This window comes from Dermacentor silvarum, chromosome 11 (assembly GCF_013339745.2).
Source record: "Dermacentor silvarum isolate Dsil-2018 chromosome 11, BIME_Dsil_1.4, whole genome shotgun sequence".
NCBI classification, from domain to species: domain Eukaryota; kingdom Metazoa; phylum Arthropoda; class Arachnida; order Ixodida; family Ixodidae; genus Dermacentor; species Dermacentor silvarum.
Genome location: NC_051164.1, coordinates 82,174,489 through 82,195,681, shown reverse-complemented (window position 1 = coordinate 82,195,681; position 21,193 = coordinate 82,174,489). Strand labels below are relative to the sequence as shown.

Genomic DNA, 21,193 nt, shown 5'->3' with positions numbered 1-21,193 from the left:
GCCATCTCAAAGAAACAAGAGAGGATATGCGAAGCTGCAAGTGGGCTTTCCCACACAGCTAACTTGCCCTAACCAATATGGCCGCATTCATGCTAGCGGCGCTGTTGAGACTTGCGTTTTGAAAGCTTGGACAGTGCGGGAAATTCTAGCCCAAGGTTCGCCATCTTGGTCACTTCAAAGTAGGCGTGCAGTGAAGCGCACTTGCAGGTTTTGCATATCGTCTAATTGTGAATGTGTTAAGGCACCCCGATGCTCACACGAGACACTTGCTGCTGCTGGGGCCCCCAGGCAATCACGGCTGGCTCGAGCGTTGGCTCCAGGACAACCATGGGCCTGTTGACAAACGACACCAGCACACTGCCCAAGGTGTGTTGGATGCTGGACACCATGCCACGTGGTTCTGATGGAGGCACGTCTACAGTCTGAAGTAGACAAGGAACAACAAACTTAATGAGTGGATTTTAATGTTGCAAAGCTATGCCTGAACTATGAAACACACTACTACAAACGGCTCACAATTACATTTCCAACCTTGTCGTAAAGTAGCACCCAACACAAAAAATACCTTCATGATATACCTTGAGTGAATAAAAGAGTGGAACCAGTTGCCATCACACATCGCTACCAAATCTAACATAATGAAATTCCAAGACTTCACTCATGATGACCTTCAGGCAGCTGTCCTGGTTAAGTGTTCACATTTCTTGTTTCATAGTGCGCCTGATTACATAACTATATGTGGTTTTCCTTTACTTTCACTTGAATTTTTGTACTTTTATTGAAGGTTGTGTACTTTCATGGGAAGCTGAAGAACTTTTCACACCATACACTGTGTCCTGCACAGTTCAGAAAGCGACCATTTTGTTGTTATACTAGTTGGATTTACATTTAGTCTGGCATTTATTGTTGCTGTGTCTGCACTCGAATCAGTGAACCATGTACTACATGGTTGTAGTAGTTGGAAAAACCTCAGCGCACTGAGGCATGGTGCAAAGAACAGCGGAGAACTTGGCCAATTTTTCCTTTAGCAATGACGAGCACCACTATTTTGTCGAGCGTAAAGAGAGCCCTGTGTGTTCTGCTGGACAAAAAAGAGCTGCAAATCTATACGTACATGCCAGATCCTGTGACAGGACTACTTGAGTGCGTGTACCTAATTTATCGTTGTTCCCGTGCCTCGGACCAACACGGCAAGATGTTGGCGGGTCATCAAAATATATAGGAGACCCTTTGCAGGCTCGTCAGAGGCACCCTGCTTGTGTTTCTTCAGCACAGACCTGATTGCAATTTTTTTCCCCACCTATATCAGCCTGCGTGCTTATAATGAATACTGTATTTAACGAAGTTATCTTTATGGCTGATGCAAATTCATTATAGCAAAGTTCGACTGTAAGCACATCATATTTTGTCAACAGATCAGTACAGACACAATCGAGAAAATAATTTCAGGAGTTAAATTCTGTTGTGACAGCTTTTCAAAGCACTGCAAATATTTCCAATTTCACGAGCAAGACCACTTCAGTTTCGCTTTAATGATTCTCATTTGATTGTCTGTAGTCTTGGATAACATGTGCAAGCACATCCATGCACACACAGACGATGGTTATATTTTACATCATACTTTTCCTACTTTGTTCTTCTGGAATCATACCTACAGTATTGTTCACTTTATCTGTATCTGTCCCACCCCTATGTAATAGAGCACTGCACGGGTTTAAACTGCCCTACTGGGCTTATCCGAAAGCACAGTAGGGCAGTTTTTTTATGGGCTCGGGCCGGGCTCGGGAACGGCACGTGCTTTTTGACCCGGGCCGGGCTAGGGTTTTTTGACGCGGGCCCTGGCCGGGCTCGGACTTTCCGGTGGTGTGCATGTAACGTGGAGCGAGTTATCCTCATGCGTCTCGACTCTGAAAAACATGTCTTTTTCGGTCTCGGGCCGGGCCTAAGGTAGAGGGGTGGCGGGCCGGGCTGGGCGGATAACGTAGATTATTTCCGGGCCCGGGCCGGGCCCGGGCTAAAAAAATCGGCCCGTGCAGTGCTCTACTATGTAATACCCTCAACCAGAGGGCCTATAGGGGTAACTTAAATAAACAAATAAATAAATAAATAATTATCCTATATTCGTTCTAAGCATATATTTGTTACACACTGATATCCGCGAGAAACATTTAAGATTTACTTCATTATATCCAACGAGGTCCGGTTACAGTTGCAATTCACTGGGTACCTTGACCACCCTGTAATTTCAGCACACCAATATTTCTGCATGGCACCTATATTGGAACGCAGTCACTACGGATTATAACCGAACTCGGGAGCAATGCCTTTTTGGGGCGGTCACTCTACCATGCGAGCTAACCAGGAGGCTAGCAGATCACAGAGTGGGGACGAATTAATCGACAAATTGATGCACAGGGACACTGAATTAGGCAAATCAATCCTGCTGAAGGAAGCCTGAAAGTTGGAGGAAGGTAGCAGAAGGCTACGGTTGGGCAGATGACAATTTTCCCTTTCAAGAATAAAATTTTGAATGAAATCTTGAATGAAACTAGCATGACAGTTACATAGTCATTTCAAAGGCCAGCTATTCACTAGTCTAGCTCAACTTCATAGTTTCTTCAACTTTCAGTGTTCCTTTAAAGTGTACTAGAGTAAATGACTCGCTCAAGCTAGTGTGGCATATTTACAATTCTGGAATAGTTAACAGATAAATTTTACTGAGAGCCTGACAGCAGAGGTTTTCTTAGCATAGGATCAAAACAAAAAGCTTCCGGATGCAGACAGTTGGAAAACTTCTTCCAAAGTAACTGAACCAATTTGTGCCCCTTGCCGTTTGCAACAGTGGCATGTATTTGGTAATTAGTATCTCTAACCATAAGCCAAGGAACTGTGATTATAAGTTGCATCTGTTCCCATGTAGCCCCCTTCACATGCTGCAATTGTACAAATACTACTAGTATCAACTTTAATTTTTTTTTTTTAGTTTTAAAGATTGGGAAAGCACATTATGTTATAACTGCAAATATGTCCCAAATGTACCGTACAACTTTTCTTTCTCTCATTTTTTACGCTTCAACAGGGGCAACAAGTGCAACCAACAGGTGCCTGAGCCAAGCAGAAATACCAATCTCTCAGTGTCCTAGAGACAATGCAGTGGTGCGTGCGTGAGAGAGAAGCTGAGTCTGCAAGAAAGCATGTGCCTGCGTTGGCCTCAGATAGACACCCGTCACTTTGGTGGATCATACTACATGCAACACACAAGATGTTCCTTTTTTACGCATGGCTACAACTACATTGAAGCATTGGGAGTTCATCCAAGTCGTCTAATGAATCCTCTTGGAATTATTTGTCATTACATATTTTTCGATCAAGTATAGCACGTACCATAAGGCTGGTCTATTGATGCATTAATTGAGTTTAACGCCTCAAAGCAATACAAAGGCTAGGAGACATGCCTCTGGATCAGTTCCAACCATCTGCGGTTCTTTAATGTACATGCAATGTTCAGCGCACAAGCGTAAAATTCGGCAAGAAATACTATAAACTGTTTGGTTATTCAATATGTTACCTATTTATTATAGATTCACAGATGTAGTTCTTGGGGACACTGTGAATAGTTGCAGCAAGAATGGTCTACATCGCAGACAAGGAGAAATGTTTTTTGAAGTTTATCAATGTAATATGCATGTAACAACTGCTAAAATTCGGCTGCCGTTATAACGTTGGTTCTATCAGCTGATGCCGCTGCCGCACGATTAGCTCCATGTAATCGATGGGTCCAGAAAATTGGGCCATAAAAACACACACACACACACACACACATAGCGACTGTATGTCTCTCTTGAAATTGGTTTTACCCTAAGCTATGCTCAATGAAAATTTGTTAACTATTGGTGTCAATATTACAATCTTAAACACGCGCTAAAAATTAGGAACATTAAAAAGAAATCATAAACATTGGCAGGCATGCAACATGCACATACCTGGATAATCTTGGAAGGACTCGATGTCATATCGACTGTATAAATGGTCCCATTCCCCATTCCCATCCATAGCTGGCGCGAATCAAAAGACAGGGCAGTCACAGAGCTGTGCTTGAAACGCTGCATGGATAAAGACACCCTTGGAACAGGCTACGTATGATACAACAAAGCCAGAAATGCTTCACTATATTGTCATGCAATGCTTGTGGTAACCCATGTAACAAATTCCCATGTAACCACCACCACCCACGTCACATATTCACGTCGCATTATCTATGTGCAAATATGGTATTTGACAACGAAGAAGGACAAGTCCTTAAGCTTGCACAAAAGTGTCATCATGCTGCTCACCATGGCCAAGTCGGGCCTGAACTTCCTCACACGACGATCAATGGCATACAGTCCTGCCGCATTGGTGCCTGCCAAGATTGTTTGGTCATCGGCAGCCATACAGGTGATGACGCCCCGGGCAGCACAATATCGCAATGGCTCTCTTGATTCTCGGAAGTCATACCGGTACATGACCCCATCAGAGCTGCCGAGGACGAATTCCCCGCCAGAGCTACAGATCGTCAACACTGGTGCCTTGACACTACAACAATGAGGACAGAAATGAGACTCAATGTTACACAGCAGATCATAGACTTGCAAAGTTTTCTGTTGCGTTATGGAGGCGCGACAGTGGGAGAAGAAAATAAATAAAACGTAGGGAGCTCGGCCAGACGGACTTCTGGTCTGCTACCCCGCACACAGAAAGAACAATGTGCACACACAAGATTGCACACAAGCTTACAGACCTCAAGGGCTGCAGGGGGGGTATTCTGTAAGTTTCCACCCAGAGGACATATCTATTTCGTCTGCTGCTGCAGTTCTCATTGGCTGGGCTAGGTTACGCATCAGGAGGAGACAGGCACACCGCACCCCCAGCCAATCACCACTTCAACAGCAGACGAAATGGATATGTCCACTAGGTGAACACTTACAAAATACCCCCCCCCCCCCCCTAGTAACATCTGCATTGTTTTCTCTGCCAATATCAAATGAAGAAAACAATGAAGTAGTTAGAAAAACAAAGGCACCTGTCTTGAATTCTATTGCTCCACTTGGTTGCTCCTAACAATAAGTCAAACCCTTCGGTTCCTTTGATTCTTCTCGCTTTTGTGTCAGTGATAGATTTCACTACAGGTCTTGGATCTTTGCCTCAGGACATGTTTTACAGTCCAGACACAAGACAGCTGTAACAAAAGGTGGGCTTCCTACATCAGACTAATTCCCAAGTCTCATCACGTATGGACAAGAAATAATTTATCTCACCATCAGAATAAGAGAATGCCAATGAAGCCAGAAAGACGGGTGAAAGTGTACAGAAGCATTGACAAGAACAAGGGAAATGTAGCTAAAGTGATATGCAAAGACGTCTAACCAAATGAAGTTACTTAACTGTACCAACTGTACCGCACCCATTGGGCATCGTTAGCCCACTATCGATGGTATGAAACGCCGCTTTCGAGACCTTTCGTGCCGCTCATGAACACACTGCACTATTGGATGTGAAGGAGGAGAACTATAGTTTTCTAAGCAGTTCACTTTTTCTTCCGCGAGGCGGTGATTTTTGAACGCACTCTGAAGTTTTGCAATCGTCAAAGTAAAAAGCAAAGATGGCCACCTCCGAGAGCGGCATGTGCGCTTCGAAAGGTCACAGATCTCGTGATTCCACTGCGTCTGTGGCTGATTTTATCGATGGATCGAGCAGCAGCGAGTCTGAGGATGCTGCTTTTTCGTTAGACTTTGACTCTAAGAGCGATGACGACGCAAACCAGACCGCAACACCGGCAGCTGCAGCTCGGCATGCCCAACTGTAGTGCTTGCAGCTAAATTTTTGTAGAGGAATACCTGCTCAATTAAAAATTTTGATTTTTCTGCAGATAGTGCCTATTAGACAGCAATACATCTTGTATATCTCTTAATTTTCGTCTCATTTTTTTTTCTTAGTAGATGCCAAGCATGTCGTTACAAACTTTGTTAAATTTTATTCCACAATCTTTATTTTGGCAATTTATATATTTTTTATGACATACATCTCATTAATAACACTTATACGTCTGAAAAGTGCATTCATTCTTCTTTTTTTTATGTATTAGATAAATGATTAGTGCAGTAGTTCCTTCAGTAAAAAAAGAAATGTTGTGTAACCTACAAAAAATACCCATTTCCCCCATGGCAGGGAAAGAGTTAAGGACAGAACAACTGTCTTGAATTCCGGACTGCACAGAAGTGCCTTCTACCAAAATAAACCTACTGATACCACTAATTCATCGATTCAATTATTCATCTGCACTTGCAGTCTGTATTACAACATAACAGAAGATGAGAAGATGAGCAGAAATACAGTAGACTGCATTTCTTTAGGTTTATTTTGGTAGAAGTCACTTCTGTGCAGTCCGGAATTCAAGACAGGTGTCTCGATCCTTAACTCTTTCCCTGCCATGGAAAATGAGTGTTTTTTGTAGGTTATGCAACATTTTTTTTTTTCGTGAAGGAACTACTGCACTCATTATTTTATGTAATACATAAAAAAAAGAATAATGAATGCACTTTTCAGGCATATAAGTAATTCAATCACGACCGAAGGTCCCTGCCGTCGCCCATGAATTTCCATGCGCCCGAATGTTCACTATTTCGATTCTAAAGTTGCCATTTGCCTGATAATTCAAACTTGATGAGTCAACACGCACACGCCTGACCCCTATGGTGACCCCCATAACAATCCCTTTAGAGCAGCGTGTCTCAGCGGAGTTTAGGTGACAGTGAATGCATTGAACACACGTCATCTCCAGTCGAAAACTCCTATTTTTCGGCCGCCCTAGGTAGATTTTCAAGCCATAACGGTAGCTCACAGTGTCTGATTACAGTATTTACCCGATTATAACAGGCACCTTTAGTTTTCCAAGGAAATTGGACCGAAAATTGCCAGTGTGGTGCAATGAGATACGAAACCAAAACCACCTTCACGGCGTTCGTACGCTTTGTCGCATAACATGGCTGTATGGCGGTGAAGCTGCCTTTAGGAAACCAGCCGCCATTTTAAAATATTGGGTGCGCGTTAGATTTCTACTTTGGTTAGGAGCTTTTAATTTCTATGTTAGTTTTCTACTTTGGACACGCACAAAGTAGGCGTGCGTTTGATTCGGAGGCGTGTTAAACTCAAGCAAGTACTGCCAAATGAATCAGCGGTGTGATTTGGCTGTTTTTCTGCATGTTGTTTAATACGACCCGCCGGATAATTCGATCAATTTCATCGATCCCGAGGGGGTCGAATTAACGAGGTTGACTGTAATAATACACTAATATGAAAGAATGCTCACTGCTCACAACAGCATGCCTCATAATAAAATGCATTACACATCTTTGATAACGCACAATTTCTTAGGCAACAAAACATTCTTGTGAGAATAAATAGCTACTTCTCAAACATATTGCCAAGAAGGAGAAAAAGAAAGAACAGTGAAACTAAAACACCTGTAACACGAAATTCTTTAGGCACAATAATCTAGCAGCGAATCATTCGTAGCCTTTCCAGGGCACTTAATGTACAGATGTTCCAAGTCACTGTTGGAAAACGAGTGACCACACATCATCATCATAAGGCTATTTTAACTCCACTGAAAAACCAAAACCCTCAGTCAGGAATCTCCACTTACCTCGTTCCTATGTCAACTCAACCCATTCTATGCTTGCAAATTTCCTAATCTTATCACTCTATCTGTTAGGAATGGCCAGATTAGAAACTTAACCAACGGTGTGTGTTATAAAATATTACAAACTCTGTGCTGCAGAGCAGAAACCTTCCAAGAAGACTGGCACCTAGCCAGACACTCTGGAAGTCAAAATGCCAGCTTTCAATATTGCTAAAAACCATTGCAAAATCTCAAACATTGCTAGTGGACAGGCATGACACGGTTACTGCAGGTACAGTATTCAAATACAAGAAGGTTTCTGTGCTTGCAGATAGCACACTGCGTACACAGTGGTGGAACAGCCATTTTACCTTCCGCCGCAAGTCTTGCCACAGGCAGAAAGCTGATTGGCACAGTGATAAGCCCTATTGACGCAGTGCTGAGCGCACTACATCCATACACAATATGACCTCAATATTAATGGAAATAGTCAACAAATATAAAGCCAGATATATACATATCAATGCATTATTCATTATAAAAATTGCCAGGCTAGCTTAATTTTTAATGGAATGCTTCTCCCTATGCGCATATCTCGGGATAAAGCTGCTTCTATAATATTGACCTATAACAGGCGTTTGCAAATATCACCACGTTTCAAGTGAGCAAAAAACAAAAAAACAAAAAAACACCGCCCGAGCACTCCGTACAGATGGTTAACCAGCGAAGCTGAAACATGCGGCCTCGGTGTTTAGCAGTGGGTTAATCCCCGACGCTGTATTGAAGCGTTTCTCAATTACCAGCGAAAAGCATTACACGAAAAATAGTATTGGTCGATCATGAGAGCAATAATTAACCTAATATACATGTGGCCACTATTCATCTCAACCATGTGCATTCCTTTAACGTCAATGGCGGTTTCGAGCTGCCACCCAAGCATACGACAGAGAGACAGATAGAACATGGGCTAGCTGTGACGCCTTCGGTATATAACTGCAGAAAAAAGATATTGCCGCATATACACGAGCGATGTGAAAAGGGATACCACTAGAGAAAGATGAACCGAAAAGGCACCGCAATGTGTGGGAATTGAGAGTCTACAACTTCGCAAACAACTTGCGCGGAACACGATGAAAATACCATGCAAGCATAATCGACAGTGCCCACGGTGACAGCGCCGCGCACACTATTTACGGCGGGGAAGAAGTATTCACACCATACACACACACAAAAAAGAAAGCTTCAAATGGTTCGCCGCCGCTCGTAAGGCACCGCCTCACAAGGCGGAACGGTGCGTTAGAACCCTAGTGAGATAACGCTAGAAGCAACACAATCAGCAATCCACGCACCGCGCCGACAAGTATGCGAGACGAAGTCCAAAACCACAACAGCCAGGGCGGCGCGCGCTAGCGTTCGACGCAAGCCAGTTGGCTGAGCAAGGTAAAAGTCCTCAAGCGCTCACGCTGCCATGCGTCAACTCCCCACAAAGATGGCGGCGAGTGCTCATCGCCTCTTTTTGTCGTCTGCTAGCCAGAGAACTTCCAGAGAGCAGCCAGAACAAAATCGTCCTGGCAGGTTCTGGCAGCCCGCGGATAGCCAGAACCGTCCAGCCCGAGTAAAACGAACGCGCAGTGGAAGTGCGTCACGCGGTGGGCGGAGCAACCCAAGAAAAACAAAGGTCCTCTGGCTGGCTCTGGCAGTCCGCGGGTAGCCAGAAGTGAAAAATCGAAGAAGCCCATTGTACCTGATCGCTTGGCATGGAAACTTAAACGTAAGAGTGTTCATGCATGGCCGACCCAATGCAACCCCAAAACATCTAAGCGCCAGTTGTTATAGAATATGTGTGTTAGCCACCGGCGTCCTTTCTACACATTTCAAGCATATATAGTAGTATGCTACGTCTATGTTGGCCTTCCTGTGTGAAACCGATGGCATGGCTCAACACAGGGATCACTGCAGTTGGCAAACCAATTTTGGCATTGCCTCTTTGCCCTGTCAAGCAGTGATATTTAAAGAGGATCACACAAAAATAATGAGACGACTATTTGTGAGGACAAAATTTCTGTAAAATGGTTGAGTGCACCATAGAGGATGGGCTGAACAAGGCCAAACAAACAAATTGGTTTTTATCCTTTTGCGGGTTTTACAGTTTGAATCGCACTTGTCAAGAGTGGTCTATCAGTAAAAGTGGTTGCCATCTTTCACCGGGGAAAAAAAAAGAACAGAAAAATTGGGGGCTAACACCGCAGTAAGACCATGCATGGTCATGCCACATGCTTGGTCCATGCGCTATAAAACAAACAGATCTATAACCCAGCAGCTACCACTGCTCCGGATGCTCACGCAGTTCACAGCCACACTCAACAAGCATGATTCACTGCACGGTATGACAAGCATGATTCACTGTACGGTATGCTGTTGTTGCTAACCAATGATATTTAATTCAAGGGCGAAAACTGCATCCAACAAATGAGGTAGACACACAATGTATCTACAGATAACAGTTTGAGCACATGTCAAAGCAACAGCAGAATGGTACCCATGTTGTTACGATCATTGTGTATGTTTTTAATACCATTTGCTGCTAAGCCACAGGCTAGAAATAGAGAGTGTCGCAATAAGGGCACATTTGTGAAATAAATTTTTATAAATACACGACGGATCTGCAAGGCTGACTGTAGGCTGAAGCATGCACTGACACATCATGCTAGGCGCTCCATCTGCCTCACCTGCAGCTGAAAATTCGGCTAAGCCAAGTTAAACCACTTCAGTACGTCTCTCAGAACTGTTTCCAACGTCCAAGATGCCATGTCATATCAAGCAGACCATGCGAGCCCGAAAACAATAACCAGCAACTGCTGACATATGTACACCTGGCATGCAGCATGAAGCGTTCGCCTAAGCCTGCAATCAGAAAGCTCATAGATGGCGCAACTGCCTATGCAATACAGTATAGACCACTTATAACGTAACTGCTTATAGTGCAGGACCGGATCTAGCGCAGTCTTTTCAGACTCCCGTTAATCTTCCCATAGCATTCCATGTATACACGTATCGCTTATAGTGCAGTTGCAGGAAACGAAATACCGGTTACAGTGCGGCTGCCTGGGAGTACGGAAGTCGAGCGGGGACAGCAAACGCTCCCCTCAAACGGGCGCCCCTAGGAGTGCTCGAGGAAGAAAGAGAGACGAAGTGGAGAAGAAGGGCACATGGTGCGAACGAACAGCCAGTGAGGCTGAAACCAGAATCTTGAGTGCGAGTCGTGACATATCATGGCGCGAATACCGGGCGAGGGCCACGAAACTGTCAACGCTGGCCAAAGCTTGCTTCCCGATAACGGCAGTAAACGAAACTTCAGGGAGCGGGCGGCGCCGGCACGGCGAAGGGCGCACGCGGAAACCGTGGAATGTGAGGGAGGAGGGCGGCAGGAAAGCGGATTTCGCCTCAGCAACTCCGCCGCTTCGGTGGTTCCCCTCACCCTCTCTCGTAGCTCCCTCACTTTCGACTGTCACCGTGCGTGCCCGCCGCCGCTACAGCCGGCCCGGCGTCAGCTCGATCCCCGAAGTTTCGTTTTCTGCCGTTAACGGGAAGCAGGCGTTTGCCGGCATGGGCAGTTTCGTTGGCCGGCCTGGGACAGCGCCGCTGCTTCCATCTGCACCATAGCTGCAGCGTGCAAGGTCAACACGTGACTAGAAAGTAGAGGAAGCATAAAGGAGAAAGAAGGGTTCACTGCCATTTTCTACGCGTGGCTACGGTAGCGTGGCAGAGACGTCGGCACGTACACGCATGTTCTGGCGCAACGCAGAATCGGCGACCTTGCCATTTGAGAGAGGGTGAAATTTCCGCCGCGTTTTTTTTTTCTTTCTTTTTTTTATTTTCGCGCGCGACATTGAGGGGCCTCTCCTAAGCTTTTACTCTATGGCGGTGCAGAGCAATGCCGGTTGGAGGCGCCGCTGCGTGATTTGGTTCGAATTAACGAGATTCGACTGTAAATTGAATGTACGCGTTCTAGTCGCCTTCCTCGACTTTCGCATACGTGTGGCGGCTCGGTGCACATGTTTTGCATATGTGCGGGCCTTGAAAATTGTTGCTTTGGTTATAGTGCGGTACTGCTTATAGTGCGGATATTCGCGACTCCGGCAACTTACATTATAAGCGGTCTACACTGTATATGGTGGTGCCCATGAGAAAAGGGTTCGTGGCAATGTCCGCTCGGTTCATCATGATGATGATGATCGCATGGGAAAGTTATCAGGACATTCAATTAAGATGAAAAAAATAAATAAATAAACATAACATCACACCAGAGCATGCAGAATGTCACATAATTGTGTTTTAGGTTTTTGCTTCAGTTGTACTAGCGAGGCAGCTCTAATGCTTTTTTAGTGCAGACTTGGCGCAATTTTCCGCTAAAATGCCGTTTTGGAGCAGGATGGCGCAAAGGCCCGCTCTGGCACAATTTGGCAAAATTGGTGCAGCTGTTCCGCCACTGTGTGCAACACCACGGAGCCAGCTGAGGCATAAAGTGATGAACTCACGTGAAGCATTTGAGTTCGCGGAGTCCACACTCAACGTCCCACAGCTTGAGGGTGCTGTCAAAAGAACTGGTGAGCAGCTTGTTGCCTACACAGTGCAGCGCCCAAATCCAACCCTGTGGCAAATAAACGAACCAAATGCACAGAACGAACATGTTCCATGCACTCGATACCAAAAGCGAGCCTAGTTCAGTACAGGCAAACCTAGTGCAGGAGGAGTATTCTGTAAGAGTCCACCTAGTGGACTGTCCATTTCGGCCACTACTGACTGGCTGCAGCTGCACGAGTGAGGAGACAGGTGCGCCCAGTCAGTCTCCTTCTCGCTCGTACAGCTGCAGCCAGCCAGCGAGAGCCGAAATGGACAGTCCACTAGGTGGACTCTTACAGAATAACCCCAAACAGTACAAGCAGCACTTTGGAATAACTTGCCTAACGATCTAAATTATCGGTACACTTTGTTACCTTTCAGAAAACACTAGTACTGTTTCTAACAGAAAATAGACATTGCTTTTATCATGTTTACTATCAGCGTTCTAACTGTCTTTTTGTTTTACAGAACAATATTGTTACGCCCGCGAAAGGCGTAACACACAATATTATTAGTTGCAGCACTGTCACTTCAATCACTTTTCCTCATGCACTCCAGCGTAAGAGGTCCCCTTGCAGCCCTTACCTATGGGACCTCCTTCTATGCATTCAACCCCACATGTAAAGCATTTGCAAACAATAAGCAATTAGACGGACGAATGGAAGGACGACTGCTAGTACACACCTCATGCGCGTCAGTGGCCGTATGAAGGGGAAGGCCTTCCCCTTCCGTAGCTCTGTCCCGGTCCCTGACATCCCAAACTTTTAGATCTCGATCACGAGACCCAGTGACACACAATGACCCACCCTGAAAGAACGCAGTTGATTAGTTTTAATTCATGAAGTTTGAGGAGAGAGAGTTGACAGAAGGATAAAGGCAAAAACAGTTAACCAGAACCAAAAATCCACTTTGGTGCCCTACACTGGGGGAAGCGCTTAAAGTCTTTTGCTCTAGGGGGGGGGGGCTCTCACACATATGTGAGCTGCTTGTACGTTGTATGTTTTTGTGTGTGTAGAAAGTACAGCAGTGAACAAAAAGACATTATATTGCCGTTTCATTGCCGATGTTCCTAAGCTATTTAGTTAGTTGCTGTTGTTTTCGATAGTGTCAAACAGGGTGTGCTCTGGTGTAGCTGGAGGGACAGAGATGGATAACATTCTGTTTATTGACGGTGCCATAACGCTCCACTTTCCGCTTTGTTCATTTCATGGTGCTTATTATTGCCCGCCTTTATAAGTGGGTGTTAGTGGATGCGTGTCAATTTTTTTCTTCTTTTCTCTTCTCCTTTGGTCTTTTGTTATATATATTAAACACGTAGTAGCACGCCAAGCCCTTTGGTCGGCTAACCTATCCACCCATCATTAAAATTTATCTCACCAGTGCGCACATATTTTGACATATCTGGTTGATGTATACGGTTTCCTTGTGGTACATTCTTGGAATGTGCAAGTTGCGTGCATGATGGGTGGGCTATACGGCGTGAAAAACATAACATGGCGGCGTGTGTTCAAGAGTCTATTTCCCTAGGCTAGCAGTCTGGCATAATGCAGCACCAACATAACGAGCAATTTAGTTCACAGAACACAAAATGTAAACTATTGTATCTTATTGTTTTGTTCACTACTCTACTTGTGTGTGTAGTAGGTAGGTAGGTGAGCGTGAGTACACGTGTGCGTGTTAAGAGGAAGCTTTAGCTCGGGCCCAACTCCGATGCCGCCTATTCAAATACATGTAAAACGTAAAAATGCTTTTCTGAGATAAGCCTGGGCTGACTTTAATGAAATTTGTTGCATTTTAGAGAGAAAGTTAACTTTTAGTGACTTTTGGCAGCGAAATTTTTATTTAGGGCCTGAATTTTAACAAGGATCTTTTTTTATTGTAAGTTTAAAGAAAATGGAAGCTTGAAGTTTACAAATTTGTCCCTCGATCTGCATCAAAATTACATATCACCATTAGAGCATATAAAGCGGACAAATTTGATGCATAAATTTACAGCTTACGTGAATTAGTTACAATGTTTACAAGACTTGTCATACTCACATAACAGTACATTGCAGATCAGCGTATAATACACCAATTTTGTCCGCGTTAGATGCACTATTGATAAAATTTCCAGAATTTTGATATCATTTTTCCTTGCCGAGTTACAGAGTTATAAACTTCATAGTTTCGTTTTCTGAAAATTTGCAATATTGAACATCTTTTTTGTAAAAATACTGATGGTCTAAATCAAAATTCCGCTTCCAGCAGTCACTAAACTTTAACTTTTTTTTTTTTTTAATACAACACACATGACCAAATTTGGAGCAGTGGTTGCTGACGAAAACTATCTATCCTTTCCCATGTATTTGGATAGGAGCCCCCGAGCTCAAGGTTGTTGTGCTTAAGAATTGCGACATTGCATTCATAGCCCTCTGCTGCAACGGCTTGTCAAATCGGTATTCTAAAATGATTTTTTCTGACAATAGTCTGTCGCCACAGCGAGCTAGCGCAGTCGCAAGTGGTTGTCTTTTGACACTGTCGAGGACGGTCACACGAGGCATGTTTTGGCATCTCGCCGCGACTACAGTCATCACACAAGCAGCGTTGTCAGCCATCCCAATACGGAAGGCAGAAGACTTTGTAAAGGCTACACTCTTAGCCACAGCCAACAAAACCTCGCATCAGGGCCGGTATTTTGTAGCGATGCCTTTCCGATGCTAATGCCTTTTTGTACTTTTCACGCCTGGTCAGTGGTCAGAGCAACGGTCCACTCACGCCATCAACCTGATCAGCCAGCCGTGAGTGGTGGATGATAAGACTAGTATAGAATAAAGCATAACGCATCGCTAAAAAATAGCGGCCCAACGGAGTCTTGGTTGGATGTAAAGGCAGAGCTGGCCCGAGACATCACATTCTCCATGCGTAACCCAGAAAATTTTCAAAACAACCCCAACTGTACTGCTTGGATTCTTGGAATTTAAGGTTCGAAAGCAGCACTGCGACTATGAGAGGCATCACAGCGGAGGGCTCCCGATAAATTTTGGCCACCTGTGGTTATTTAATGTGCACCTAAATCTAAGCACACAAGTCTTTTTTACATTTCACCCTGATCAGAATGCGGCTTTCGTGGTTAGGAATAGAACCCATGACATCATGCTGAGCAGCAGAATACCACAACCATTGAGCTACTGAGTGAACTCTATTGAACTCTACTAAACTCTATTGATTATGTGAATCTATTTGATTGGTGCTCTTATTTTCTGTGATCCACAGGCACTTTTATTCTAACTTCCCTGTCCCTTCTCTCTTATTACTCTTGTTATTATGAGCCTTTTCCATGGTCCCTGGATAGCTCTGACGTTGGGTGAAAAGAGAGACAGTTACTATGCCCACAGCCTCCTAATTTACTTATTCGATAACTGTTTTTAATAAGTTACTACTTCAATGATAAGCTGCATTTTAGCAGCTCCTTTTCCTTGAGGTAGCACTACCACCGACTATGCCTTTTAGTGCTACGTCGATGGCAGAAAAAGGCGTGGTGATAGTACACGGTATTATGAACAGGTTAAGGTTTATTCACTACGCAATGCGTTATCACCTCATGAGCTTAACCCGTAATGAAGACTAAGAAAATGTCACACAACTGCACTTAGAGAGCAACAGTTGTGTATACCAGTTTCACTAAAATGGGTAATGGCTAAACAGTTGCACATGCTGCACTTCAAGACGCCTTGCACTGTCTTGTTCACTGTCCTTGTGACGCTGCTTGCGAAGCACAATGCACAAAGGAATAATGTGCACTGAAGCCTCACCGATATCTTCTTTTTAAAAAATTGCAAGAAAAAAAGGTATGAATGATGAAAATGTGCGATATGAATCTGTGGGAGCTCTCTCACGTCGTCCGACGTTCATTTTCCCTTGCTCAACTTTCGTGTTTCCTGAACGTCGGCTTTTCCGCCAGATGCCAGATACTCATGCCCAGTGGCGAGACTCAACGACAGTTTTTTTTTTTTTTCATGGGACTTCTACTAGGGGTGTCGCAGTTATGCAGCTGCAAAGAGAGATGGTGCGAGTGATGAGTGCTGTGTGAGCAAGAAATGTCCTTTTATACGGTTGGACTAATGCACGTTCAGCCCTTTGTTCCTCCTCAGAACTTTTCAAAACTTCAATAGTTTCTATGTTTTACACTACGAGCATATAAACTGGGAAAACAAACATGAAGATCACAGAGATTTCTGAAATTTCTCTGAGGCACAAGCTACCTTAGAGAAATCCTACTTTGTTTTCTCAGTGGTGGTGGAAAGGGCATACAGAGGTAGAACGGGTTCTCACAAATAATTATAATACAAAAGCTGTAATGTCATTTTGATGACTCCAACAGCCGGATGTAATTAACCATGTCTTCATGGAGCACACGTTTAACTCATATTTTATTTAAGTGAAATATGAAGAAGAACATCTGAAGTGGCAAGTTGCCAATGCTCATAGTGACTGTTCAGCTGACCACACTTAACAGCCTTTTTTTCCATACATATACGCCTTTGATGATGATGATATATGTGGTTTATTGGTGCAATGGCCAGGGACGGCCAAAAACAACCTATGTTGACTACTTATGGAAACATAATAAAACGCCTTACTTACATTCATCAACAGGACTGAGTGTATCAGCCCTATGTGTGCGTCAGCAATACGAATGGATTTCATCTCATCCTCCCAGTTGGTCCACTGGTTGAAGTGCCGCTCCCTTTGAACGCATGCTTCTTTCCAGTCGAAGTTCTCATCTAGTGTCGGGAGAAGGCAAGTGAGAATCGTGAGCACGTTGAAACAAGTTTTGTTCAACTGTTACACAAAGGTGTTGTCAACCCTAACACTCCGTTTTATACTTAGCAGGCAATGCTGCTGTTTCTTATCTGCGATGCTTTCTACGAAATTAATACTTCATATATTGCAACTACAACTTGTGGATGAATGCCACATCAAATCATGTACTATTTCAGCACCTTTGTGTTGCCAGAATGCGACGTACTATGCTTTGGTCGCGAGCGTGAGCAGTGTGCTGTGGCACTTGGTCGCAAAAACGAGTTACTCTGCTTGCTTAGTGGTAAACAGGTTCAGATCTATGATGGCTCCCACTTAATAATTACATTGTATTTTTCAAAATAAAAGCACGAGACCTAATGTGACATCGAATTACATGATGCGTACCTATATCTTTCCTTTCAGATGAAAGGCACTACTTTGTGGTCACGAATGCGAGTAAGCGGGAGAAGTCCCTTCGTTGCATATCTTTCTATGCATGAAAATGGAGTACAGAGGGTTTATCCGCATCTAGACGTTTTCACAGTACTGATTATTGTTAACTGGAACATCGGTGCATTTCACCCACGTGATTTGAGGACATGTTTCTTGAAATAGGTGCCAAGCACAGAACACCTGCCATAAACGCCATTTACGAGGGGCCAGGAGTGCTCTCCCCAATGCACTCCTGTCCGAGATCTACATGTGTTTGAATAATGAGAGGCGCGTGTGCGCTCTATATAAGGAACGAGCGATCGCCCATTGTGCACTGCTAACCCTTCTGTAACGCTGCCATTCAGTCGGCATCATGCAGATGGAGATTAGATGCAGACGACAGAGGAGCCCTTCTTCTGGTTCCCATTAATAGGGGTGTGCAAATATTCAACATTTTCTCATTATGAATAGAATATTGTTTTATTCGATTCAGTCCTAAAACAAAATGCTCAACACAACATAAAAATTGAGTAAAAGTGCATGTCATCTACGCAGTCATAGGAGGCATACAATGTGACAAGTTGCATAGTGGAGCAGGCAACGTTTCTCAAGGAGCCAGGATTTCCCAGTAAAACCGTGATTGTTCACAGTCTCCGAAGAGTCCTCGAGTTACGAACAAATTACACTCTAATGCTCCAGTTACACTTTTAATAGACAAGGCTTCATAATGTGCAATGGAATGACAAAAACTTGCTAATGTTATTAAGATGTGAACATTGTTTTATAATAATGGTAAAAACAGCTGTTTATAATTGGAAAACTATTTGAAAAATATTCAATTCGATTCTGGCACTATTTGATTTGTATTCAATCCGGTCTCAAAAATTACTGTTCACTCACCCCTATTTTTTTATGGTTGGCCGACGCAACCCACAGCTTTCACTGAACTGCATGAAGTTGGCAAAATGGAGTATGGTTGATGTGAAAGGATTGCACTAAGTACTTACCGCAGGTGAGCTTTATTATGTCAGTTCCTTCTTAAAAAACAGGTTCAGAGAGCACAGCATATATGTTTCTTTTCAACTAGTCTGGCTTTCAAATAGGTTTTTTTAAACGAAACATCCTGTTTGTTTTAAACAAGCTTTGCTGCTTGTTTTGCGAGGACCAGCTGTGTATCAGCACTGCACAGCTTTTGGCATGGTGCATAGGCCAAGCAATGCTAACATTTTCAATCTAGGCTTGGAAAGTGCTATAACGCCGAATACCGGAATCCAGAAATTAATTGGCAACATGTGTAACAAGTGTAGATGAGCACCTTGCCTATGGAATGTTAAATGATGTAGTCACTATATCATTTATTGCTAGAGTACCAACACTGGGAGAAAAATGCATTTCAAAATGGTGCACACTAGGGCTAGCTGGTGCATGGAAACTGGAAAACGTCAGCGCTGTAATGGGGTGACGCACTCGTCAACAGGACGGCACATAATCCTGTCATTCCTGCCGTCAAGCTATTTCATTGCTGTGAAATTCAGGTGAAATTTTTCTTCACAAAAGCTTGCACAGTAAGTCATTAACACAATGTGAGTGCTATGGGCTTCAAGGCTATAGTGTGGTGCGAGTTCCATAAAAAAGGGTCGATTTCCATGAAGTATGTGCTAGTACATACAGTCCAACCTGAATCAGTACTGTATAACGAACTTGAACATAGCAAATAACACACAAAGCTATACAGACCTATAACCATGTAAAGTAACTCCCTCATAATGAACTGGACACTGAACATATCGAACTCAGGGTGTCCACTGCCAGCGCATTAAAACCGCTTGCATGCCGCAAACTCAGTGTTCAGGGTGAGATTTGTTACTCTTTTTCTAATGTTTTTTTAGCACTTTCTGTGGTACTGTACTGACATTGACGGAAGTGGATTGAAGCAGGTCCGCACAATCTCACACATTGAAAATGTTAGTCGTAGTGACGCTTTGAAACAGTTCCAAGGCACAGGCAATAATTACTGCCTACTATATACATACTGTACGATCACTTTGCTGAAGGTACTACCATGTTTGATGTGAGACGTTCGACATGGTGCATTCTGGCAGGAACACAGAATTACTTTTCCTTGCTAGTAATGCATGCAGTCAATAATAAAATTGTGCATATATGCTTCAAGCCTGTGAATAAATTTTTTATGCAAAACTGAGCCTTACTGACTGAACAATAAATAGACGATTAACTACTCCCTAATTGTGATGACTCATCAAAAAATACACAAAGCACCATCCTACCACCTTGTCTTTCCTGCAGTGCAGTGTCAAGAACATTGCAATGAAGGTGCATAAGTTTGACACATTTATAGAAAGTCCATCATAATTCGTGCCCGAGGAGGATATAACGAACATATCACGCAAGTTCACTTAAGTGTGTTATAGGTGAGTTTGAGTATATCAGATTTCCCGATATATTCAAATACCTTTAGCACATCAGCCTGTTTGTTCAAACCAGGTTAAAGTGTAGTCAGTAGAATAGTATGATACCACATTGGCCCCATGTACTACAGCTGTTTGCATATCTGCCCTGGCTGCAAAAGTATTTAGTTTTATCACAGATATTGTGCCGCATACACTTTCGAAGTTGACTGCAGAGTTGATCAACTTGTACGTCTGATGTCTCCTTGGCTCCCAGAATATACAAGTTGGCTGAGCCCATACAAACATCAGCAAGTTATGCCACAAGGATAAGTACTTGGAGCGTGCTGACAATGGCATAATTGCAACTTTTTCTAATTTAATGGACATGTTTGTTTCAGACAGGCCATTGCACATCTCACAGCCTGTTCCTGAAAACTTGTCAAGTTCAGTTAAGATGCAGCCACAAGGCAGAATTCCAGGGCATACACTCTTGCTGAGGTCAATGTAAGGGCAATTAAGAATCATAGCGGTATTTTCGATAACACTGCACGAAAAATCTGTAAGCTCAACATCTCAATATCAAAGGGATCCAACTGTTGTAATCAAAATGGGAGATGTATACAATCTGCGAAGATTCACTGCGGGATTTCTGTGCTTTCTGAAGCATCAAATCAAAGTTCTGCCAAGTCGATAATGTGCATTACTCAGTGCATGATGATCAGCTCAGAGGCGACATTCGGATGATGTCACAGATTTGACTGCGGCTGGTTGCGAATGCTCGAGCAAGGAAAGTAACAGCCTGATCTTACAACTGGACACAGGGCAATATGAAAGAACAAAAAAACTGCGCGCTCATGCTTGTCATATGGTGTGCGGCTTGTATGTACTGTTTCTTTTATTACCAGGCAACAACAAATTGCACTTTGACAGCGCTCACCTGCTGGTACAGGGTACGGCTTGGGCCACGTAGTGACCAGCTTTGCTTGCCAAAAGCTGGGATCGCTGAGCACCAGCGCAAAACGAGTGCACAGCTTTCCGATTACTTGGTCAATGAACTGGGCGTCCAGTAAAGAAAATATCTTGAAGAGAATTTCGGTTGGCAGCGCCTCGAACGACGACGTCTCCGGCGCGGCCATGGTTTCTGGAATGCGCCTGAAAGAAATTACGTTTTCTACGCACTAACGAAACATATGATAAATGACAGCAACATAAAAAAGATAGCTGACATATAAATATCCTCTTGAGACCCGAATACAGCTATGGGGCATTATAATCACTTATG

At 43.7% G+C, this 21,193-nt stretch overlaps 1 protein-coding gene across 2 annotated transcripts in view; it reads right to left on the bottom strand.

The window, feature by feature from the left end:
- The window catches only part of LOC119433859 (F-box/WD repeat-containing protein 9), a 29,126-nt gene that overhangs the window by 5,395 nt on the left and 2,538 nt on the right, over positions 1 to 21,193 (bottom strand). For both annotated transcript variants that reach the window (XM_049658621.1, XM_037701134.2), the window contains exons 2-8: positions 20,849 to 21,063; positions 16,910 to 17,049; positions 12,968 to 13,090; positions 12,199 to 12,311; positions 4,335 to 4,575; positions 3,984 to 4,103; positions 258 to 422 (exon numbers count right to left, since the gene is read on the bottom strand). In XM_049658621.1, the coding sequence (XP_049514578.1) occupies positions 258 to 422; positions 3,984 to 4,103; positions 4,335 to 4,575; positions 12,199 to 12,311; positions 12,968 to 13,090; positions 16,910 to 17,049; positions 20,849 to 21,047 (1,101 nt within the window). In that variant the 5' untranslated portion in view covers positions 21,048 to 21,063. The remainder of the gene's footprint in view (positions 1 to 257; positions 423 to 3,983; positions 4,104 to 4,334; positions 4,576 to 12,198; positions 12,312 to 12,967; positions 13,091 to 16,909; positions 17,050 to 20,848; positions 21,064 to 21,193) is intronic.